The 26014-nt window shown below is 42.9% G+C and overlaps 1 protein-coding gene across 5 annotated transcripts in view; it reads right to left on the bottom strand.

Moving 5' to 3' along the window:
- Positions 1 to 1895: 1895 nt before the first annotated feature.
- LOC121443529 (guanine nucleotide-binding protein G(I)/G(S)/G(T) subunit beta-1) overlaps positions 1896 to 26014 on the bottom strand; it is a 60724-nt gene continuing 36605 nt past the window's right edge. For 2 of the 5 annotated variants that reach the window (XM_041645289.1, XM_041645294.1), the window contains 9 exons: positions 23953 to 23991; positions 22358 to 22464; positions 16341 to 16404; positions 13565 to 13727; positions 8855 to 8921; positions 6895 to 7096; positions 5058 to 5274; positions 3795 to 3910; positions 1896 to 3601 (listed from right to left, as the gene is read on the bottom strand). In XM_041645289.1, the coding sequence (XP_041501223.1) occupies positions 3804 to 3910; positions 5058 to 5274; positions 6895 to 7096; positions 8855 to 8921; positions 13565 to 13727; positions 16341 to 16404; positions 22358 to 22464; positions 23953 to 23991 (966 nt within the window). In that variant the 3' untranslated portion in view covers positions 1896 to 3601; positions 3795 to 3803. Of the gene's footprint in view, positions 3605 to 3794; positions 3911 to 5057; positions 5275 to 6894; positions 7097 to 8854; positions 8922 to 13564; positions 13728 to 16340; positions 16405 to 22357; positions 22465 to 23952; positions 23992 to 26014 lie in introns of all 5 variants that reach the window. The other 3 variants (XM_041645290.1, XM_041645292.1, XM_041645291.1) reach the window with 3 other exon arrangements.

Raw genomic sequence — 26014 nt, 5'->3', positions numbered from 1 at the left:
AATCATCCTGTGACGAGAGGCAGAGGCAACTGGCTGCTGGGATCTCAAGCGGTAGGGAGCAGTCTACAGAGCACTCGTGGTGGTGGTGGGTTGCACTGAGCATGAAGGGGCAAAGTGACAGTGGTATGAGCAGGCTGGTCACTTGGCTCAGGCACACTTGAAGGCATGAGTAGTATCTAGTGGTGAATGCAAGCTATGAAAACCTGAGCATTCTGCCTGGTCTGAAAAGGTCTGTGCCTCAGGTCTTTCTTTGTACTGCTATTTGGCCACTACTGCTGTCCACATGTTTAAAGAGGGCAGTAGCCTTGAAGCTGACTGAGAAGGAACCAACCTCCAGTCCTCTGAGGTGGAGACAGAAGTGCCCTGGTTCCACTGGGCCTGCTAGAGATCAGGGTAGAAATAGGTTAAGATACGGATTCTCAAAGACAGAAAGAGGGCAGTGTTGGGAGTATGGTCAACCTCACCAATATTTCCCTCTAGCTCAGAAAGAACTTTCAAGTGTTCTGTACTCAGTAGGGATTGGGGTAGGTAACAGCCTACAAAAGATTTGTCTGTGAAGAACAGATTTACTTGAGGGAGATTGGGGGAGTATTACGCTAAGCAAGCCCATCTGCTCAGCCCGCCAATCACCACACCACACAGCTTGCAACATCAGGGTAGTCTCTTCTGAAGGGAGCACCACGGACCGAGTGGACTGATTTACTTACCACCCCCAATTAAAGGGAGGTTGGCCCAGTTAGTACATAGGGCATCTGAGGATCAAAGTCATCTTTTATAATCATTCCTTTAAAAGATTCGTTTAAAATTTATTTTTATTTTACTGTATTCTGTGTGAGTTGTTAGATCCACTGAACTAAAGTTACAGCTATGAGCTGCCATGTGGGTGCTGAAAATTGAACCCGGGTCCTCTGGAAGAATAACCACCTCTTCAGCCTGTCTCTTATAATTTTGTTTTCCGAGAAAGGGTTTCTCTGTAGCTTCAGAGCCTCTCCTAGAACTAGCTGTTGTAGACCAGGCTAGCCTCAAACTCACAGAGATCCACCTGCCTCTGCCTCTGCCTCTCGGGCTTAAAGGTGTGTGCCACCAATGAACAGCCTATCTCTTATAATCTTAACACTCACGTTCAGTCTAGAACTAGGCACTGCAGTAGACTGGATGCTGGAGGAATGGCAGCTGAGCTTTATTTTAATACTTCTGGGGGCAGGGCAGTGGTGGCACACGCCTTTAATCCCAGCACTCGGGAGGCAGAGGCAGGCAGATCTCTGTGAGTTCAAGACCAGCCTGGTCTACAAGAGCTAGTTCCAGGACAGGCTCCAAAACCACAGAGAAACCCTGTCTCGAAAAAAAAAAAAAAAAAAAAAAACTTCTGGGGTTGAAGCTCACTCCTTCAAGATGTAGCGGCCTTTATTGACTAAGAAGGAAATGCTGTGTACTTAGAAGGAAAGAGTGTATTCAGAGGGGAAGATCCTCAATATTTTAGTGGGAAAACAGGAAGAATAAGCCAAAGCAGCTTGTTGGTAGAGAGGCCAAAGGAGAAGATGCAAGACAGAACCCAGATACTGAGGGGTCCTAGAAAACAAATGGTTCTGCAGGCCTGAGATGTACAGCATCTTGGGAACGTCTCAAAGCTGGCCCCCACCACTGGCCCTCTTTTTTTCTTTTTTTGAGACAGACTTTCTCTTATTATATTCCTTTGGCTGTTCTGAAATTTACTAAGTAGACCAGATTGGTTCCAAACTCAAAAAGCCACCTGCCTCTGTCTCCTGAGCGTTGATTACAGGTATGTGGTACCATCATCCTCAGCCATGATGTTATGTTATTGTTGAGTAAGCAGTTGGGGCATGTGGCTACCTCCATACACTGAAACTGACCCTCAAATAACCATCACGCCAGAGTCCCTCATGTCAAACTGCTTTATTACATCTTAAATAACAGTACAGTTTAATATAGTATCTATCTTGCATCCAGCCTCCTTGCAGTACACTGACTTTAAAATTAAATACAAAAGGTGAAAAGGGTACAGGGTGCAGAGAGCTCTACAGAGTTGTTTGGTAGGAAGAGAAGGGGCTTCGCTGTGTTCTCTTTGCCAGGTCCAGGCCTACTGCAGTCACAGCACAGTTTTGTACAGGACGCTGCAGAAAACAGGATGGCGAAGCCACTACTGCTATGAGGGTGCAGGGTACAGGGGAGGGGAGGCCCACAGAACACTGCTGTCCAAACGCTGCTGCTGAACATGGCTTGAGATGATAACCACGAGGATCTGCATGGTGGAAAATTGTCGCCTCGGATGCAAAAGGCTGTTCCATGGAGGCAGGCTTCCAGGAAGTGGCAAAGAGGCAGCAGAGCGGCTTTCCCTCTCCCCTCCTGAATCCAACAGCAATCATTCCCAACAGGACTGCTTGTTTTGTTTTTTAAAGTAAAGAAAACAGTGACTTATCCCACTACTCAAGCGTGTAAAGCGCTTGCTGCTCCCAATATGTGTGCAGAATAGCAACAGTAATGGACAAAGCCGCCACTTGTACAACTTGAAGAGGTTATTTCTTAAAAGAAAAAGAACATCTAAGGACTGAGTCCTATATGCATTTTAGAGCATTTCTACAGCATGCGATTCTAAGAGTAAACCCACCCAATATGGCAAACAATCAAATTGTTTAAAATTTAACTTAGAAAGTCTGAGATCATTATTTTCAAAACATTGATTTGTACATGGTTTCATACACAAATAACCAACTGACTATCCAAGCACAGGACAGGCACCTCTCTGGAGAACAAGTCTCTGACAGCAGGGGCAGGACGGCTAGTGTCACATGACTACAAACTTCCCTCCAACTTCACAGGAAACCCAAGGTAAGAGAAGAAACTAGACAGTGAGGAGGACAAGTCAGGAGGGAAGGGTGCTGGGAGTAAGTTCACTGCTGAGCAAAGGGGAAGGATTCCAATAAAGCATTTGTGGCCGTCACATCATGTGCTTGGCTACTTAGCTTCTGAATGTTTTTCTTCCACTATGCCGTGTTTGTACGAAACATTCATCTATGACATGAGATTTAAAAAAAAAAAAAAAACAGCCAGGGACAAAACTGCATCCCTGACAAATCAGAGGCTACCATGGGCTCTGGTTTTTTTAGTTATTGAACATAAAGGAATATATTTAAGAAAGAAATGTGAATGCTTCCAAAGTCCTGCTACAAATAACTCGTATTTAGAAACAATTACAGAATGCCACAGAAAAAGATCACTGATCTAAAATGCAAATGAACTAGTAAAGAGGCGTGTCTGTCTCACAATCACACTCAGGGTTACCTTCTGGTTAACATTTTTATTGTAGTATTTCCTTTTAAAATTTACCCAAGACAAAAGAAGAAAACAAAGACAATGGCCCCGGAAGGAATGCACAATTTGTTTTAGTTTACAGCACAGAGATCCTTCTCTTAATGGGAGTTGTGCTCTTGGTTTCAGCAATAAGTGAAGGAAAAAAGATCTTGCCCTTTTGAAGTTCTGAGGGGAGGTGTGGGTGTCCACGTTAGTATGGTTGGATAGGGTATGCTATCGCTGTAACGCTCCAAGGTTGGAATGGTCTTCCAGTCACCATGGCATCCACCTGCTGCTGTCAACAGAGCTTGGGGTCAGTGCATAAGAAAAACAGGTATCTGAGCTCTTCCCACTGCCCTCTCTGAGCCACGGGTCACCACTACAATACCAGATCAACAACACATCTTTGTTAATCTGCAAGCCATGCATGGAAACTTCATGCCCTGAGAAGTATGTTTAGCTACACTAACAAGTAACTCCATTACCTACTGGCCTTAGTTCCAGATCTTGAGGAAGCTGTCCCAGGACCCTGTTGCCACAGCCATGCCATCATCAGTCACCCCCAGGCAGCTGACACGGTTGTCATGTCCAGCTAAAACACCTGGAAATATAATCAGAAACATATGATGCTATGACAAGAACAGGATGGCTCATTTTGACAGACAACACTCCAAGACTCTGCTACGGCCATCACCTAAGAAAGCAAGGGAAGGACACCACGGACGAAGAAAGTTTTGTCCAAGTGGAAATTATCCTTAGGTAAATGGCCAAATCTGTTCAGAGAACAACCAACCATACATGCTCTTTTCTAACAAGAACAAAAGGGTACCACGGTGGCATGCACATGTACACAAGTGCAGACTAAGAAACCCAGACCCTCTTGTACACTCACAGAAGCTTAAAAATCACAGAAAGCCGGTGGTGGTAGCACTCCTTTAATCTCTGCACTAAAAAGTTGATCTCTGAGCTTGAGGCCAGCCTGTTCTACAGAGCTAGGACCCAGGGCAGCCACAGCTACACAAAGAAACCCTGTCTCAAAAAAACAAAACAAAACCACAGAGTACAAACTACAGTTAAGAATCTATCCATGTCTTAGTGGCTAAGAATACTTGCTACTCTTGCCAAGAACCTGAGTTTGGGTTCAGGCACCAACGTGGTGGCTCACAACTATCTGTAAGTTCCAGGGTTCCATTTCCCTCATCCGCCCCTCAGACAAGGTTTCTTTGTGTAGCTTTCGAGGCCATGATTTGCTCTGTACACTACGCTGGCCTGCAGGTACTAGGTATATGCAGGCAAAACAGTCATACACATAAAATAAATCTTAAAAAATCTAAAAACCTAATTTCAAAGCAATTGACCACATGAATATACAGAACCTAAAGCTGATATTGGAGCTATCACATAGCACACCACTGCCCATACATTCATTTCCACCACAGAAGGGTTTGAAGCTTCAGAAGCAACTTTCAATTCCTGCAGTTAATGATGTACCAACTACGTATAAGGGCTAGAGGGTCTCTGGAGTTCAGGGTCAGCCTCCCTGGTCTATAATGCCAAGGCCCTGGCTATCCTGGAACTCAGAGATCCACCTGCCTCTGTCTCAAGTGCTGCGAGAGTGAGTACCACAACAGCCAGGGCTACACAGAGAAACCCTGTCTCAAAAAACCAAACAACAAACCAACAAACTTGGGAGTGGGGGGAAATCAAATCACTGTCCAAGAACACAGAAAGACCATGTGGCTACTGACCTGCTCTGTCAGCTTTGAGTGCATCCCAGACATTGCAGTTGAAGTCATCGTACCCAGCCAGGAGGAGGCGGCCACTCTTGGAGAAGGAAACAGATGTGATTCCACAGATAATGTTGTCATGGGAGTAGGTCATGAGCTCCTGGTCTGCACGGAGGTCAAACAGCCTGCACGTAGCATCGTCTGAGCCAGTGGCAAAGGCATTGCCATTGGGAAAGAACTAGGAAGAGAAGGCAAATCAAGACATGTGCAAGCACTGAAGGGGGTGGGGGTTGGGGTGGGGAAAAGTAATCAACCACGGAACGTTGCATAGTCATTAGGGTACCAGGAACACAGTGAATTCACGGTCAACATATGAAGTACTACATATGTACATATGAAGTTCTAGCCCATATACTGACAAAAAGATAAATAACTCAGTAAGAACCGATGTTAATGCAATTAGTGGCATGGCTGCTGCAGAAAGGAAAACAAGTTGAAGCTGCAGCAAGAACAGGAACGCCATCAAAGAGTGAAGGGGCATGCACTAGGGGAGTTCTGACACAGTCCTCATGAACTGCCAATGTCACCAGGAAGACTTAAGGACAGAAAAGCCAGGAGAATGAGCCACTGCTATAGGGCTCCTGTTCCCTGGCCACTAGTTATCACAAGAGACTTGTGAAGAAAGAAACAAAATCCTGATCCAGCCAATCAGACTCATCCCTTAAGGAGATACTACAGCAAGAAAGCAGGCTTTAAATCAGCCATACCCCTGGCTAGCAGAGGATACCCTGATATATTCAGCTCTAAACTACTGGCCAGTCTAGGGAAAGGAGCAGAGCTAGCACAGCCTCTTCAATGTCTGAAACAAATGCAGAGCACAGAATCCAGCTGACCTCTAAAGATCAAGTCAGTGCTTCAATTTGGTCTGTGACTCTGGTTGTATTTGTAAAGAACATGACAAACCAGATGTGGTAGCAAAGCTGAGGACCCAAGTCTAAGCCACAACATGTGGCTCGTAATGGCCTAACTCTAGCTCCGGGGCATCCAACACCACACCCTTGTGTCTGGACTCTGGGTACCTGTACTCATAAATGCACGCAACCACACACAGACATACACATATATTTATTTTTAAATGTGTGTATTTTATTTATTTTTATGTGTACAGGTGTTTTGCTTGCATCCCTTGCGTCTTAAGTTAGAGATCCTTGAGTCCCACCCCCGTGGGTGCGGGAACTAACCCAGATCCTCCATAGAGCGGCTGCACTCTGAACTGCTTTAGGCATCTGTGGTGGTCTAAATGAGAATGGTCCCACAAATTCTTGCGTTTGGGTCACTGGTGGAACTGTTTGTGAGGGATTAAAAGGTGTGACCACTGTTGAAGGTTCCAGGTTTCAAAAGCCCAAGCCATTCCCAGTTAGCCCTCTCCTTCCCTCTCTACTTCATGGTTTTATCAGGATAAAGCTCTCAGCTACTTCTGCAGCACCGTGCTTGCCTGCATGGGGCCACAGTCCCCACACGATGGCCATGGACTCACCCTCTCCAACAGTGAGCCTTCGTTAAATGCTTTTTTTCTGTAAGTTGCCTTGATCAACAGAAAAGTAACTGAGAGGCTATCTTCTCTAGCCCCTAAAAATAAATCCTTTTTTTTTTTTGAGTCAGGGTTTCTTTGTAGCTTTGGAGCCTGTCCTGGAACCTTGGTAGACCAGGCTGGCCTCGAACTCATGGAGATCTGCCTGTCTCTGCCTCTGAGTGCTGGGATTAAAGGCATGCACCACCAGTGTCTAGCTAAAAATTAAATGTTTAATAATAATAACTTTAAAAAATAACATCTAATGCAGATATAATTTAAACTCACACATATGGCATTGATGTCAGACTCATGTCCTGTAAAGGTCTGCCGGCACATCCCTTCTCGGACATCCCAGAGCTTGGCTGAAGCATCACAAGCACCAGAGACAAACAGTCTGGTGTCAGGAGCGAGAGACAGACTCATGACATCTCCAGTGTGTCCAGTAAATGTCGTCGTCTGCTGGCCAGTCTCAATGTCCCACAGGGCACTGGAGCAGGAGCAAATGACAAGGTATGAGCACACATGACCTCTGTGCCAATGTGAAGACACATTCACGTCTTATTGTATTGAGGAAAGAAACAACTGTATAGATGCACATACAGGCTCGTTTCCAGGTCACCTCACAGCAGCAAAGGGGTGGTTGTCCTTTCATAGCAGGTCATGTGAGGTTTTATCACATACGTACCTTTCATGGGCTAAGGCCTGAAAGGAAAGAGGCTTTTCTCCTATATCATTCCCTCTGTACCCCCATTTCCCACCTTCCTAGACACTAGGGAGGAATTGTTAGTTAAATCTATGGCTCAAAGCAACTGTGTTGCCTGAATTCCCCTTCCTTAGGGATAATAAAGCAAAGATGGTCCTCATGGATGAACATGGTATTCCAAGGGCCTGCCTGACAGTACTCAAAGGTAAAACATCAACAGGACTACATAAAGCAAGAGTTGGCTCTAAAGTGACAGCCATATGCTACTTCTCACTGCAACCTGCACAGGCAACAGCACGCTGAGCTGCCAGTTCTTGTCGACCTTACCAGAAGGCCTGGCTCAGCCTAGCAACACAAATCCAAGCAGTCAATTTCAATATAAACAATACAAGCTATCTTTTCTGGGCAGGAGGGACACAGGAAGAAAGAAGCAGGGAACACAAAAGCCTCATACATTCAAACCAAGAAAATGATCACCATGTGAAATCTGTGATGACTAATCTTCATTGTCAACCTGACTACATTTAGAATCAGCTAAGCCCAAGCAGCTAGGCATATTTGTGAAGGATTTTTTTGACTGGATCACTTGAAGTGGGAAGACCCACGCTAAATATGGGCCACCCCTTCTGGTGGGAGCTCACGTAAAAGGACAGAGTCTTCACCCCCACTGGCGAGCTCATCTATCTTGCTGTTGAGGCATTCCTTTATTGATTTTAAGATATATTCCAGGTTTCCATGGTAGACAGAAGACCAGCTGAGATATCCAGCTTCACAACTACCAGACTCTTGATCATTTTTATCAAGAGACACAGCTATTGCTGAACCAGCAGGCCTGAAGGCACTCTAATAAATCACAGCTATTTAAATTCCTGCTGTTGATATATCCAGGAATGTTTCCAGTGACCAGCAAAACCCACAAGCGTAGCTTAAGACTAAAATTACTCTCTTAAAATAACTATCTGTCGTCTTGTTATTTAACAAAGGGAATCACTTGACTTCTACCTACTAGTGAACAAGCGTTCTGAGACGGAGTCCGGCAGAGCTGCTGTTGGAAAGCTGTATTCCTGCTCACAGTGTACTGAGCTGGCTTCACAGTGAAACAGAGGCAAAAGGCCTCTAAAACATATGTGTACGTAAAGATAAATGGAGAAAAGGAAAGAAAAGCAGGTACTTCATATATGACTATAGTCTAAATATCCATATTTTAGTTCTCTGATCAAAACTAAACTTTGTATACCTAGACAGTACAATGAATAGCAACTTTGTTTTTAAATCACCGGCCATAAACAAATTCAAGATAGTCTTTTTTTTAAAAAAAAAAAAAAAAAAAAAACAGGATTTCTCTGTGTAGCCTTAGCTGTCCTGAAACTCGCTCTATAGAGCAAGCTGTCCTTGAACTCACAGAGATCCACCCACCTGTCTCTAAGGCGTGCACCACCACTGCCCCTAGTCATGAGAACTATCTCCCGAAAGTCTCACCCTAATAGTGTGAACAAGAACAGGGAATCTCAGGCCTCAGTCTCTGCCTTGCCAGGTACTCACCATGTGGTGTCTCCAGAGCTGGTGACTATCTGATTGTCATCCAGGAACCGGCAACAGGACAGATAACCTGGAAAAGAGCAGACCCAAATGAAGACTAGCAGGCCCCAATCTCATGATCTTCTCAATGTAAAAACCACGGTAATGGAAATACTCAGAACTTTTGTTTTGGTTGTGACAGGAGCACTAACTATCACGGTGTGAGTGAAACTACAGCTACACAGAACCAAAGCCAGGACAATGGGATGATACTTCAGACAGACCCATTCCCTGCACAGCACAAAGGAGTAAGCCATACATATGAATTCTTGGATCTGCCTTTCTATTTTAAGGTAGGGATTCCCTTTCCTTTTATACTCATTTGTCTTCCAGCTGGGACACGAAGGAGCTCAGAGCCCAGTGGGAAGAAAGACAGTAATGGAATTGGGGAAGAAGGGGTTAACAAATCAACCAAGAGGAACAGGAAGAGAAGGCAGAACAGGCAGCTCCATGGCAAGAACACTGGAAACACCCATGGGAAGGTTACTGGGCTCACTTTCTCAAAAGCTATGACATGGAGCTTACGTGGAAAGCTAAGTTTCTGTTTTCTGCTGACACTCACTGGAAAGATTTCTTGGAAGCTGTGGATGGAGTAGGAGACAGTTGAGACCCTGTCTCAAAATACAATAAAAATTTTGAGAGAGCTGAAAAAATTAAGTCACTGAAAGTAAGTGGTATATGAAAGTCACTTAGTTCACAAGAGAGGAATGGCGAAATCTGCCAAACAAAAGAACAAATTATAAATGGTTACATAAAGTTATCCAGTAGGAACCAGGACACTGAGAACTTCCCAGACATGGAGTCTGTGTACAGGTGCCTGCTGGAATGACATGGAGGGAAGCTGAGCAAGCACCCGGGCTTTGCTCCAGTCTGTGGTGATGACCAACAAGTGGGAGAGGGGCACCAAAATGATGGAAACAGAAATGTCATCAATTTCCCAGTTGTGACTTTCAGAGCACATTTTACAGGGAGACACAATCTTTTCTTCTATTATCTAAGGTCACTAGTACCCATCGGGGGAAGGGGATCACTGTGTTTATAAATAATGTAAAATACTAATTTCTCATTAGATGAAAAAATTATATCCAGATAGGGTTTTAGCCACTCACTCTACCAGCTTCAATACTGAAGGGCAGGCAATGTCATGCTTCATCAGAAGGGCAAATTGCGGTCCTCTTGACCAGAATATTCCAGCCAAGGATACTATACTCAAGTTATCAAAGACGCCGCTTTGAGTCTTGGTTTCCACTGGCTCTCCATGAGTCCCTATAGGGATTAGCATGGAGACCAATCTGTGCCTTAGTTCCAGTCTCCTCAAAAATAGTATTCAGGCAATAAATCTTCAAATATATATTGCTATTTATCTGTGTCTGTATACATACATGCACACGCGTTCATAATTGTTCATTCATTTATTTGGTTTTTTGAGACAGTCATGGCTGTCCTAGAACTTACTTTGTAGACCAGGCAGGCCTTGAACTCACTGAGATCCGTCTGTCTCTGCTTCCCAGGTGCTGGGAATTATTTACTTTTTTGACACAGGGTTTCCTTTTGTAGCCCTGGCTGTTCTGGAACTCACTCTGTAGACCAGGCTGATCTCCAACTCAGAGATCTGTCTGCTTCTGCCTCCTGAGTGATGGGAATAAAGGTGCATGCAACCATACATGGCTAATTGTTTTCAATAAAATAATTTAGAATATGTATTCTACCAGTAAATTTAAAAAAGAGTAACATAAATAAGGTAGTAATACTGAATGTTCCACTACTATGAACCCAATGGATCCATTTTCCAGGATTGCCTGGGAGCAACGGGAGGCACGATTGACTATCACTGAGAAGAGCTACAGCAGCCTCCAGAGAGTCCTGAGTTACACACCCAGGTGCTCTAATCAGGCAGGGCAGCAGCAAACCCACACAGACACTAAGTGACAGGAGGAGAGACAAGAGTTTTGCTGCTGTGTATGTGCTTCTTGATGAAACCAAAAATTTCAGAGGAACACAATGGAATCCAGAGTTGTTATAACAATTAAAATGCCAAAGCCATAACTCAAACTTACAGTGTTCACTAAGAAGGCAAACTGTCCTCTATATTTAAGAGGCAAAGGGGCCACAAAGACATACTTCAAGATCAGATGCCACAAGTAGACATTTTACTAGACCATCCTTCCGTGCCTCCCCAGCATGGTTTGCAGTCTTGCATCTACTCTCAGGTGAGTTCCCTCAGATGCTGGCCATTACTAGGCTGACAGGCGCACAGCTGTTGTCTATTGTTGTTGACCAAGCCAACTGAACTTACCTGACTAGAAACAAAACACAGGAGGAAATGGAAACAGAAGAAAGTTACGCCTTAAAGCCATAGACACCAGGAAAATGAAGACATGGCTCAAATTCTACCAATTTAGCAAAAAACAAAATTTATGGGTACCAAAAGCCAAAACACAATGAATGCCACATATCCAGGCACATCACAATCAACCTGCTTAAAAACAAAATTATACCTTTAGTGCATTTTTTTTTTTGTTTCGGTTTTAATGTTGAAGGCAGAAAAAAGACTCAGTGGTTAAGAGCAATGGCTAATTTTCCAGGGGACTCAAGTTCAAATCCTAGCACCAACACAATGTGTAACTCCAGTTCCAGGAGAGATCAAACACCCTCTTTCTGGCTTTGGTGGGCACCAACATTCACGCAGGCAAAACCACCCACAAAAAATGAATTCAAGGCCACCCCAGAATTCTCTATGTCCAGCAAACATATCCTTCAGGAATAAAAGTCAAGGGCCAGCAAGATGGGCCAGTGAGCACAGGTGCTTGTTGCTAAGCCTGACTACCAGAGCTCGAGTTGCAGGATCTACATGATGGAAAAGAATCAACTTCCCACTAGTTGTCCTCTTAATTCCACACACGCATGAATACACACACAGGTCATAAGTAGATCAGTGGGTAAAGGAACTTGCAGTGACACCTGAGTTTGGTCTTCAGGACTCACGTAGAGATAGGAGAGAACTGACTCCATAGCATTATCCTGGATTTCCATGTGCACAGTGCCCCCCTTGCCCCATGCACATAAACACAATAAAAAACATTTAAATGTAGAACAAAGGGCAAACAGATGTTTTCAAAAAATGAAGACTTCTCACCAAGAGCCTACCCTAACCACTGCAACCTCACCTGGTTTCAGTTAACCAACGGAAACCTAGGCTGAAAATATTGCTCAGAAAATTCCAGAAACAACAAATTTAAATTTACTCTCCAGTGTCATTAGACAAAAACAAAAATAAAAAAAGAACATTAAATCTCAAATAGTATTCATTACATTGTATTGCTGTAATTGTGCTATCTTCTTAAAGTTACTGTTGTTAATCTCTTCTTGGATCTAATTTGTAACTTGAACCTCACTGAACAGACATGAATATACAAGAAAAACAGCACATACAGGGACTGGCATAATCCACAGCTTTAGGCTCCACGAAGGAATACGAAGCATTTTCCCAAGGATATGAGCACTCGATAAGCCATGCTCAGGGAGGAATGCACAGTACTAGAGCTGATGCGAGCTGAGTGAATGAGAGACGACCATGCAGCTCTTTAAACAGAACCCTATACCAGACTGGCAGTGCACACTTGTGATTACAGGACTAAGGGGACAGAAGGAAAAGGATGCAGAGGAATTAAAACCAAGACTCGCCGGGCAGTGGCGGCGTGTACTTTTAATCCCAGCATTCAGGAGGCAGAGGAAGGCGGATCTCTGTAAATTCAAGGTTAGCCTGGTCTACAAAAGCTAGTTCCAGGACAGGCTCCAAAAACAACAGAGAAACCCTGTCTCCAAAGAAACAAAAAAACAAACAAACAAAAAAACCCAAGCTGTGTAAAAGACAATTTACTAGAAAAATAATCAACAAGAAAAAAAAAAACAAAAAAAACCAAAGTGGATTCATAGAGTATTATATGAGAGTGGGTATTGATCATAACCAACGGACCAATGATTTAGGAAGATACAACAAATGATCAAATATACATAAAACACTATGTTTAAAAGAAAGACCAAATTAAAAGGAATAAGTACTCCCATAATTATTTTAACACCTTTCCTCATCAATTCATAGAAAATACAAATGTAGAAGATTGTAACGTCTCGCCAGGTGGTGAATAGGATCCTGGTGGTGCATTGTCTGTAACACACGGAGGAACAGGACTTTTGAGGACAGAAATAACCACAGAAAAACAAACTATGACAGGGCTTCTTCTTTGCTAATGCAATGTGTTCTGAATGCAGTGTGAACTAATTCTGGGCAAAACAGTCTGCACCCAACATTTTAATGCCGACCACACTCCAAAGACCTGAATGGACCAAAGATTCTCTTCCGTCTCCTCTGAAGGAGCACGTCAGTTCACAACAGGGAGGCTGTGCACATGAACACACGATGAGGACGGAAGGACTGCCGACGTGCTGAGAAACAAGAATGGTGGCTGCCAACTGTTCGAAGAGAACCCAGTAGCTGGGAGTTCAGAAACCAGCTTTAGTACCCAATCTACAGGTTTCTTACAGGTTAAGACAGGTTAAGTCTGGTTTGGCTTCACTTTTAGAAAATTTCTGGCCCTTAGCATAACTTTTACTTGAACCATGATCAACAAATCAAAGGAACATATTACTGGAAAGTTGAGATGAGATGTGTACCTGTGTGTCCTGCCAGCTCACGACTCACACGCACATTCCCTTCACGGGTTTTCAGATTGTAAATGGAGCAGATGTTATCCAGGCCCCCACAAGCCACGTAATTCCCAGAAGGAGCGTAAGCACAGGTCATAACCCAGGAAGAGCGCAGAGGGATGGCATGGACCTAAGGAACAAGAACACAGAAAGGTAACACTATTAAGTCCAGGAAATGTAACTTTAAAGACAGCTAGGTATGGCGTCTTTAATCCCAGCATAAAGAGGTAAAGTAGGTGGAGCTCTGAGTTTGAGGTCAGCCTGGTCTACATACTGAGTTCCAGGCCAGCTATGACTACACAGTGAGACTTTCTCAAAAAATAAAATAGAACTAAAAAATTAACTAGTGGATGGGTGTGATGGCCTACACCAGTGAGTCTAGCACACGAAAGGCAAGGGAGGAAGAACAAGGTCTTATGTTTGTTTTTCTTATGGGTGCTGCGGATTGAACTCAGCCTTGTCTACTGGTCGAGTGCTCTTCATCACCAGCCCTGATGACAAGCTTGAGGGATAAATATAGTAAGAGACCATCTCAATGAAAAATGGAAATTATATTCCTATTTTTAATGATTTAAGGAAGGAAGGATGTTATTATGATTTTTAAGGAATTACTTAGCCTCCCCCCCCACACACACACATACACCCTTTTTTAGTTTCTCGAGACAGGGTTTGAGTAACTCCTGGCTGTCCTGGAACTCACAAAATCTCCTGCCTCTGGGCCCCAAGTGTTGGGATTAAAGGCATGTGCCACCACCGTCCAGCACTTAGTTCTCCTTTTAATTCTATCAAAATGGCCATGAGTTAAAAAAGAAAACACAGAAAAAAAGAAAAAAAGCCAAACATAGTGATGTATGTTAATCCCAGCACTTAGAGGCTGAGGCAGGAAGATAACCGCAAATAGAAGTGAGCTTAGGAGACACGACATACTCATTCATCCGTGTTCTCCCCCCCCCCCTCTCTCTCTCACACACACACACACACACACACACACACACACACACACACACACAGTGCGTCAAGCTGTACACTGGCATCATAATTAATCTTGCTGTTTAGATAGAGCTGTTGGAATTCCAACAATTTCTTCTGTGTATCTAGTATTTCTTAGGAAAACACTACCGTTTTAGATTATTTACCTTACCAGGACTGAAGACAGCATTCAATTATTTTTGAATAATTTATGTGTATGAGCATTTGTTTAAACATGTTAACCATGCAAGTGCAGTGCCTGGTAAGGCCAGAAGATGGCATTGCATTCCCCTTTGAACTAGAGTTACAGATGGTTGTGAGGTGCTGAGAATCAAACTCAGGTCTTCTGGAAGAGCACCCAGTGGCCTTAACCACTGAGCCATCTCTCCAGCCCCAGCACATATTTTTAAAAGTGTGTGTATGTGTGTGTGCGCCAGTACAGGTGGATACGGAGGGCTGAGACTAATATTGGAACTCTTCCCTACCCATTGTCTACCTATTTTTTGTGACAGGGTCTCACAATTGTATCTATAGTGCATCTATGACTAATGTAGCTAGCCAGCTTGCTCTGGGGATTCCTTGTTTGTCTTCCAAATGCTGAAATTACAGACTGGCCACGACACCCATTCAGCACTTAAGTGAGTTCTGTTCTTCGGTTTATAATTATTTTTGTTTGTTTTGTTTTTTTGAGACAGGGTTTCTCTGAATTCCCTCTGTAGACCAGGCTGGCATCAAACTCACAGAGATCCTCCCGCCTCTGCCTCCCGAGTACTGGAATTAAAGAGGAGTACAAGTTAAGGCAGAGGCCACCACTGGATGGTGATACAATTTTTTTTTCTTGAGGAAGGTCTCATGTAGTTCAGGCTTGCTTCAACTTTACTATGTAGATAAGGATAATATTTAATATGTGATCTTCCTGTCTTCATTTCTCAAATGCTAAATCACAAGCATACACCACCATACCCAGTATAATTTATTTTAATATCAGAGAAGTAAAGATTTAATCTAGAGATTTGTACTTATCAGGCAAACATTCTACCTAGTACCTGTGCCTTCTCTTTTTCTTCCCTCCCTGCCCCACCTTTTTGGTGGTATCCTGCTAAATTACCCAGGGTGGGTCTAAATTTTGGCCTCCTACCTTGGCCTCCTTAGTAACTAGAATCACACTCTTACCCAGTGTGCCGGGTTACATTTTGTTCTTATTTTTTGTGATTCTGGGAAACAAACCCAGGGAATTATGTTAGACAGGCAAGTACTCTACCACTGAGCAACATTCCCAATCCTCAACTAAAATGTTTTTGTTTTTTAAGGCAGGGTTTCTCTGTGTAACAGCACTGGCTGTCCTGGAACTCACTTTGTCAACCAAGTAAGCCTTGAACTCACCGAGATCCACCTGCCTCTGCCTCCTAAGTGCTGGGATTAAAGACGTGTGCCACCTCCGCCTGGCAAATTTTATCTATTTTTATTATTTCATGTACATTGGTGGTAGTATAGCGTTTGAAATTACATCTTGTTTAACAAACGAAACTAGTTAAATGAAATATACTTTTCAGTATTCTAGAAGTCAGGAAACGTCTGAACCAAAACTGGAATGCAGCTCTTCTACACACACAAGGAAGCACCCAGCTCCTGTCTCCATGCTAAGACAACCAAGGCACAGCTGTGCATCAAGCATGGGACTACCATGAGCTCTTCCACCACCCTCAGGACATCCTCACTGAAAAAACTTCTGAGTTGGCAGGAACAGACAGTGTTCCAGGGAAGAATTGTCTACCTTGTTTGTGGTGTAGCTGTCCCAGATGATGAGTTTTCCATCCTGAGAGGCGCTGACAAGGAGCCTGGAGAAAGAAAAAGGAAAAAACAAATCTTGGTGACATCCAACTAGAGCTTTAAAACTGAACTTGCAAGATCAAATACACTTACTGAGAAAAGGAGGATATAAATGTTTGACCAATGTGACACCATGATTCTCAGATAACAGTTCAGCCCTAGAGACATCTGGCTGGTCAGACTACCAGTTTTTCCCTTATCACCTGAGAGGTGGTACTGATCTCTACTCTTAATTCTGCAAGGTTTCTTTTTAATTCCAAGTTAAATTAGATACACAGATCGGTCCAGAGCCCTAAATAGTACCAAATATTTAGGATACAGTTTTGTTCCATCTGATACAAAGAAAACCTGAATATTATGGGTATTATGGGAAAAGTTTGAAACACTCCCTACTCAGGAACCATTTTAAACATTCTGTCCTGCTTTTATTCTTTTTTTCTTTTTGTGGGTTGACACATTCTAGAGTCATCAATTGAAAAAAATGCTTCCACCATATCGGTCTACAGGTAAGCCTAGGGGGCATTTTCCTGTTAATAACTGATGTGGGCAGTGCCATCCTTGGGCAATGGTTCTGGGGGAGGCCAACTAAGTCCTTTGTGGCCTCTGCTTCAGTTATTGACTTTCAGTTTTCTGCCCTGACTTTATTTCACACGATGAACTAAAATTACAAAATGAAATAAACTCTTCCCCAAATTGCTTTTGCTTGTACCACTAGAAAGCAAACTGAGCCAGGGGGTGGTGGCTCACACCTTTAATCCAGCACTTGCGAGGTGGAGGCAGGTGGATCTCTGTGAGTTTGAGGCCAGCCTGGTCTACACACTGAGCTCTAAGATAGCCAGGGCTACACAGAGAAAACTTGTCTTAACAAAAAAAAAAAAAAAAAAAAAAAAAAGCGAACCGGAACACACCCCATGAACTGGAATGGCAGTGTAGGTTGTAATCCAAGATTGTGGGAAGTGGAGACACCGTGACTAAGAGTTCAAGGCCAAGTTCGACTGTGTAACAAGTTTGAGACCCAGATTCTATACCCAAAAGCCAAGGAAAAAAAGAAACAACACCATAGAACTTCCCAGACTGAGATCAAATCAAAATGCTAGTCTCCATAAAACTAAGGAGTCTCCACCTTCATGGTAGTAAAGATGACAAATGACAGAATTGTACATGGTCAGGCAAAAGAGACCACCAACTATTATGAATTGCTTGTAACTCAATCCTGCTTCGGGGCATCTGTGCTAAGCCTGGTATCTGTTGCTTTCTATATTTGCAGAATTAAGAAAGGATACTGTAAAAAGAAAACAAGACTAGCAGGCAAAGAAATCTAAGTTACTAAAAAGCAATCTGGGTGAGAGGAATTCTGGGCACCATGCTACTCAGGCACATGTTCCAGGAGAATCTGTTGTTTTGTTTCAAGGAAAAGCAAGAGGTTCTTCCAGGTCCAGAGATACTTTTCAATATGATAGTGACATATTTAATCAAAATGTCTAGTTTATATTCCAGACATTTTAGCTACAAGTATATTAGGGTATATTTGGATTTTTGAAGCAGATCAAAGACTTGAGGTAAAACTCAGCCACTTCATTCTGAGTCCTTTTAATCAAACCATGTTTACAGATTTCTTTATCTCTCTATAATACAGCTCTAACTGTCCTAGAACTTACTATGTAGACCAGGTTGACCTCAAACTTAAGAGTCCAGTTGTCTGCTCCTAAAGTACTTGCATTAAAGCTGTGTACTGTCTATCAGACCCCGCCAAGCCATGTTTTGATGAATAAACTTCCTTTAAAAAGAACAACACATGTGACAAGGTATAAACCCTTCCAATCCTTTGTCACAGAATTTATCACAGAACTAAACTGGGCACAGAACAAAGCCTGTTGCTTTTTAGTTACAACTTTTTTCTTTTTAGTTGTAGAAATTTAACCCAAGGTGTCCTGCATAGTAAACTGTGCTTCTCCAATGAACTGCACCTTAGCCTCTGGCACAATTTTTTATGAGGTGCTAAGGACTGAACCCTGGAGCCTTGAGCATACAAGGGAAATTCTTGACTACTAAGGCATCTCTTCCTCTTCAGATGACTCTTTTACTTTTGTGGAGATAGGATACTGTGTAGCCAAGGCTGAAAGCTGCTCAAGCTCCCCTTTTATGGGGCTTTTAAGTCCGTCTACCTCCTCTACCCATGTTTGGTCACCATACCTAACTAAGGTGATTTCAACTATCTTTACAGGACAATGTAAGGGCCCTCAGCTACTCTATTTCTGCCTGGTCTTTTTGAGGCTCTGAGCAAGGGTATTAAGAGACATCTATAGTAACTCATCCTCTGAGTTAAGGGGTCACCTTCAGAGAGCTCAGTAATTGCTGATTCAGTGAGGAATTAAGACTATGCTAAGCTGTCAGCTGATCCTCCAGAAGGTGAAAGAAGACACACATTCTAATCTCAGGTCATGTAACTTGGAGGGACCAACACAATTCACTGTGCTACCTGAAGTCTTTCCCATTCTGATTTCCAGCAGAGAAAGAAACTGGGAACCAAGGCTGGGCAGTGGTGGCGCAAGCCTTTAATCCCAGCACGGGGGGGGGGGGGGGGGGGGGGGGGGGCGGCACGGGACACGACACACAGAGGCAGGCGGATCTCTGTGAGTTTGAGGCCAGCCTGGTCTACAAGAGCGAGTTCCAGGACAGGCTCCAAAGCTACAGAGAAACCTGCCTCGGGGGAAAAAAAAGAAAAGAAAAGAAATTGGGAACCAGTTAAATTGCTGCCTGGAACAGAAAGTGGCAATCACAGAAGGACCCAACCAAAGAGACTTCACCAGGCTTTGGGACGGAGAGAGAGATAAAAACCTCACAGGACTGGGAAAACACTGCGAATATTACAAGTTATACACACACACACACACACACACACACACACACACACACACACACACACAATGTGTATCCCTACTCAGAAGTCAAAGGAAGAGGTTGTTTGTCCTGCTCGTTCATTCTCTGAAAAATTCCTTTCTTTAAAGCAGAATTTCTCACTGAACCTGGAATGGTCTTTTTTTCCAGGTAGGGTCAAGCATTCTAACTCCACCCCACTACAGCACTGGGGTTAAGGGTTGGTCTGGCCAGGACCGACTTTTCCATGTATTGTTAGCAATGTAAATTCAGGTCTGCAAGCTTGTGCTCTAAGAATTCTTAGCTACTCAGACAACTTCCCAGTCCACACAGGCACAAAATCAAATTGCCAATTACCACAATGAACAAGGACAGTCATGAACTGCAGCTTTGAGTTATATATATAAAAAAAATTATAACAACTTTTTCTTTCCGTTTTGATATAGTTCTAATATGTAGTCCTAGATAGTCTGAAACTCTCCTATGTAGACCATGTTGCCCTTGAACTCACAGAGATCTACCTGTCTCTACTCCTGAAGTACTCATGAATGAAGAACTCAAAAGCGTTTACCATTACACCCAGCTCGATAACCTTTTACTATGAAGGCAAAAATATAAAGATTATGTAAAGGGGAGGGGAAATATATAACCAGAACATCTCCCTAAAGAGCTACTTTGGATTATAAAATGCAACCACTGACTAGCCAGAAAGAATGGTCACCTGAAAGTTTTATTTGCTTTTTGAGACAGGACCAAGCTGGCCCAGAACTTGCTATGTAGCTGAGACTGGTCTTGAGCTTCTGTGATCCCCCTGCCTGTACCTCCTGAGTTCTGGGGTTATAGGCATGCACCCCCCCCCCCCCACCTCCCAGTTACCCAATACTAGCAATATCCCAGGGCCTAGTACATGCTAGACAAGTAACAGCTCTACTTTGTTGACTGGTCTGTTGAGAGTCTTAGGGTTATGTTGTCTAGTTCAAAGAAAAAAAACATGTCATACTCCCTCTATACCGCCCAAGAAAGAGATCAGACTAAAAACCACCCATGAGCCTTCCCTGTTCACAAGAATATCATGGCCTTAAATCTGGGGTCCCACTGATACACACACCTTCCTTCTGACCCATGGTTTTCAAGACAAACTCATGCTTAAGATTAGATGGAATATCAGGCTTCATCTCATGCTAACTGCCCTTTACTGCTCAGGCCACACACTTATCCATAGGTCTCTGAACACACCTGCATGAAGCACACCTTCCCAACACCCCCGTGAGAATTTAACTGCTGAGATTCCCAGTCCAGGGCCCTGGGCTACTGACCAAAGCACAGCTATTGCAATGTTCTCGTGTATGGAAGAAAAGCAGAGATTACAATCTGTCTATTACCACTTACCTTTGATAATGCACTCTCTGATGAATTGATCAGTAGGAATATTTTCTTTCATTTTCATACTTAATTTTATAAATCATTAAAAGGTAACTTTGAATTTAGTAATTTTCTAATTTTACTTATTTATTTTGAATGACCTTTATTTTTAATTGACAATTATGGACTATATAAATTGCCTAATGTTTACATTACAGAATGATTGAATGAAGTGAATTAACACAGCCGTTACCTCACCTGTTTAGAACCATTTTGCAGTGGGAACATTGAAGGTCTATACCAGCACTCAGGAGGCAGAGCAGGGGGATCTCTTGAGTTTGAGGCTAACCTGGTCTACAGAACGAGTTCCTGGACAGCCACGGCTGTTTCATGGACAAGACCCGCCTCGAAAAACAAAACAAAACAAAAATCTATTCTTGGCCTGAAAATGTACTTTAGTGGTACACCAATTGCCTAGACTCTAGGTTCAATGCCCAGCACTGCAAAAACAATCAATGGATAAATCTACTCTTAATTTTGACAGCACCAACACAATACATACATGATCTCTGAAGTAGAACCCTCTGAGAAGAGAGCAATACCCCACCCCCTTTTTCTTTTCTGATGAGACTGCTTCCATCATTAAACGGTCACGTAAAGCACTCATTTGCACAGCAATTGTACGGGGACCCTGTGGAGAACTAAAGATAGAATTGTTTGTTCTCCAGCTGTTTACACCCTACAGCAGATCATTTCAGAAACAAAGAAAAAAAACAAGCAGAAATTCCATTCTGGCAACAGAAAATGGGAAAAGAAAAAGAAAAAAGAAAGGGAAAAAAAAAAGACCAAAGGGGGTGTGTGCTAAGATTCTGTTGGGTCTGGAAGGACTTGCTATAGCCACATAAACCACGTTGCACTATGTTTCATTATCAGTGTAAAAAAAATGACAAGAGACCCAGAAGTCCAATAAACGGTAGTTATCAAACTATAAAAGATAAATAAGTAGAAGGTAGGACCATGTAGGAAGATAAAGACAGCCATTAATTTATATTCCATACAGCGTCACAGTGAGGATGAAAAGACCACTGAAGCCCACATTTAGTTTTTGGGACCAGTCTGCTGCTGGAAACTTAGTATCTTTTTCTTCATCGTCCAATTCTTTTTTTTTTTTTTTTTTTTTGGTTTTTCTAGACAGGGTTTCTCTGTGGTTTTGGAGCCTGTCCTGGAACTAGCTCTTGTAGACCAGGCTGGTCTCGAACTCACAGAGATCCGCCTGCCTCTGCCTCCCGAGTGCTGGGATTAAAGGCATGCGCCACCACCGCCCGGCTTCATTGTCCAATTCTTGCATTACAACTCAGCCAACAGAGTAGCTGGGGAAACTGTGATCCAGAATCTAAAAGATGAGGGGTGAAAGCTGGTGCTGGCATGAGAAAGACAGTGGTGCAATAAGCCAGTTAAACGGAGATTTGAATAGAGAAGCTGTCAACACCAGACCTGGCTGCAGGCAGTGGATGGAACAAGTTTTCTAACTCACCTTCTCTCACTATGCAGCCTCGACTAGCCTGGAACTCACAAGGATCTGCCTACTTTTCCTCCTGAGTGTTGGGATTAAAAGTGTGTGCCACTACGCCCACACCAGCTCAACTTTCTAACCACTGTCTTTTAGAAATCCTAAGAGTGAGCTAACATTTCAAGCACTGCTTGGGAAGGGCCAGTTCATACCTTGAGTCTGTGCCCCAGTGCATGGCATAAATCTTGGCCAGATGACCCCTCAGCGTTCTTCTGGTTCGCATTTGGATTCTTCCCACCGGATCAATGTTGTTTGTGATCTTAAAAAATAAAATTAGTACAGATTAACTTTAGCAAATAGACTCTCCACTTGTGTTCCAGTATAGAATATCAACTGAGAATCAAAAATATTGAATGGAAAATCCTGTATTTACTTAAAAAGAATATTTTATGTGTATGGTGTGTCCCTGAATGTTTGTGTGTACCAAGTGCATGCAGGAGCCCTAGGAGGTCAGAAAAGAGACTGCATCTGCAATTACTGACAGTTGTGAGCCACTGTGGGGGTGCTGGAAGCAGAATACAGGTCCTCTAGAAGAGCGGCAAATACTTTTAACTGCTGAGCCATCTCTCCAAAAGCCAATTTATACACTTTAGATTGCACCTGCTCTTAAGTAGCACAATTAAACTGTCCATCCTGCAGCACCTGCTGTGTAAATCCCCTTAAGCATACCGCATGTCTATTAGCAATATACTGCAGCAATCAAGTACTTATGCGCCACGGTGCCTATGCCACTCACCACTTTACCCAGTGGGCAGGCACTGTGGTATCCCATATCATTTCACTACAAACAGTAAGATATTTTAAGATCATGAGTGTATTCCCCATGTGACTACTATAGAAAAGCCATAATTTTAATATTGCTTCATTAAATTATGAGTTATCGCCATCTTTAGCTAATATACAAACCATACTTTCACCGTCATGGATATTCACTTAAAAAAAACAAAACAAAACTGTTTCTTTGAGGTCTGAGGGCCAGGCATCAAATCCCCAAGAGAAGGTGGACATGTGTTTACTGTGCTAGCAACTTTCCATTGTCAACCTGACACAACCTAGAATCACCCAGTTAAAAAAATCCTCTGTGGGGTACTGTCTGGACTATCAACGGATGTGCAGGGTCCAGACCATTGTGAGCAATATCACCTCTAAGCAGATGATCCTTGGCTGTTTAGGAAGTGAGGAGTAAACAATGCTCCTCCTATGGTTCCTGCCCTGACTTTACTCAATGGTGAATTATGATCTAGAAGCAGGTCTAAATCAAAATAAATCTTTCATCCGCAGGTTACTTTTAACCAAAGCGCTTCACCACAGCAACAGAACTACACCACAGCTGACGATCACATGTATTTTCAATAACTTTTAAAATGAATCTTTATTTATTGGGGTAGAGGAGCAGCACATGTTTGCAGAGCCCTAGGAACTGAACTCAGTGTTGAATTGGTGGGAGGTACACGTTAACCACGGCGTCATCCATCAGCCCTGTACATGCTTTACAATCAGTTTGATTCTTCTGGACACGAGTCTGGCAGTAAAACCGTTTGTCATGTAGAAGAGATCTCATTTTCATTTAAAGAACATCCATTGGTCCTCACTGCCTATCTACCATCAGAACCAACTTCCAAATGAAGTCTTGATAGTGGTTTTACATCCTCACCCCACAGGACAGACTACTCATTCCAGAAGTTTAACATGAAGGTAACAGCCCACACTCGACTGCATTACGAATGATTGACAGCTAGTTTCTTACCTGAGAAAGAGTTGCATCAGCACAAGCTTTACGAGCATCCTATGAAATAACAGACAGGAATTAGTTATATTTCACTTTCAACCTCACGACTGACTTTCCCTACCATGGTTTCAGGAAGCCTCCACTGTCAGGAACAAAAGCACAGTGTGCATGATGAAGCATTCTTTTTTGTTCAGGTCACAGCAGAAATGATTCACAATGTCTGACCCTGCATAAAACATGCAGACTCCACAGAACTTGGGTCACTGGAACTACAGGCAGCCCACATACACCTGCTCTGTCTTTCCCACAGCCTCTGTGAGAGCAGGAGGAGTTACAAGGAAAGAAACAGGCTGAAGACCAGTTAGCTATCCAGGCCAAAAACCTTCCCTTTGAGAATGCATATCCAAGGACTTTATTTTCAAGCCAAATAATGATTAAATTTAAGTTCTATGAGAAGAAAAAGGAATCTAGAATTGTTAGTAAAATTCTAAAGAGACTTGGCAGGACGGTGGTGGTGCACACCTTTAATCCTAGAACTTGGGAGGAAGAGGCAGGCAGATCTTTATGAGTTTGAGGCCAGCCTGGTCTACAAAGCGAGTTCTAGGACAGCTAGGACTACACAGAGAAACCCTGCCTCGAGAAAAAAAAACACACACACACAAAAAAAAAAACACAAAAATTCTAAGGAGACTGATAACAAAATAGTAGTAGGCAATCTTTGCTATCTATAAAACCTACCAATGCAGCAAAGACCTACAAAAGAAATACCACAGTAGTTTTTTCTTTAATTTTTTACTATGTTTTCACTAATAAATGAAATAAGCCTTGAAATCTCAAAATACCACATACATATAAATACAGAGATATTCATTATGAAGAAAAATGAGACAACCCCACTTTTAAAAGGTCAAAATTTAAATACAGGCAAAAGTCAAAGGAACTGATAACCTTGACTAAGAACCTGATGACTGCGCAGGGCTTTAATTTATTAGGACGGCAAGGCAAACACACTGAAATGACCATTACTGTATGGACAAACTTCTAGGTTCCAAGTCCGTCCTAATGATTCTGCTCGCAATCTAAACACAATTATATAACCAAGTATTTCTACATAAAAAAAATGGATTAGGTGCACAGAAAAGGCTTAAAATAGCTAGTCACTCTCAAATGTTTTTCATGCCAATAAGTCTAATACTTTCAAAAACCATGCTTGTTGATATAATGTATAGCCTTGGGTTTAAAAGACTAAAAAATAGGGGCTGGAGAGATGGCTCAGAGGTTGAGAGCACTGACTGCTCTTCTAGAGGTCCTGAGTTCAATTCCCAGCAACCACATGGTTGCTCCCAGCCATCTGTAATGAGAACTGATACCCTCTTCTGGCCAGCAAGCATCATGACCACAGCAATTCTTATAAAGGAAAACTTTCAATTGTAGTAGCAGCTTAGTTCCAGGTCAGTTCATTAGCATCTCGGTGGGGACCAGGAACGTGTGCAGACAGACATGGTGTTGACTACCTACATTTTTATCTTCAGGCAACAGAAAGTGAACTGTGACACTGGGAGTGGCTTGAGCACAGGAGACCTCAAAGTCCACCCCACAGTGACACTTCCTCCAACAAGGCCACACCTCTTAGTAATGCCACTCTCTTTGGGGGTCATTTTGTTTCAGACCACCACAGAGGGTGTTTCACATGAAAAACAATCTAAGAACAAACAACACTTCCTAGAAAGAGACAGTGAGACTCTGTCTCAAAAACAAACAACAGAAAAGGCACTCCCTTTCCATTTGGAGACTCAATGGTCTTCACCTCTCCTCACCAATTCATCGTAAAAGTAGCCCGGTGTTGAGAGGCAAGGTCCAAATCCAATGCACCCATTTGTGAGGATGACACTCATTCTGAGGGCTGAAGCAGAGTGTCTTTACTAGGAATAATCAAAACTGGTGCTGTCCACAATGGAGGTCTTGTGCCACGAGCTACTCTGTGCACATTACACAGTGAGTGTGAACTAAAGGATGCCCTGAGAGTGAGGCGCTGAACTTTACGAGCAAAACAAAACTCACGTGAAAGCACTATAAGGTA

This window comes from Microtus oregoni, unplaced genomic scaffold (assembly GCF_018167655.1).
Source record: "Microtus oregoni isolate MIOR12 unplaced genomic scaffold, Mior012 000109F_ref0000275, whole genome shotgun sequence".
Taxonomy (NCBI): Eukaryota; Metazoa; Chordata; class Mammalia; order Rodentia; family Cricetidae; genus Microtus; species Microtus oregoni.
This window is presented reverse-complemented; position numbering and strand designations above follow the sequence as displayed.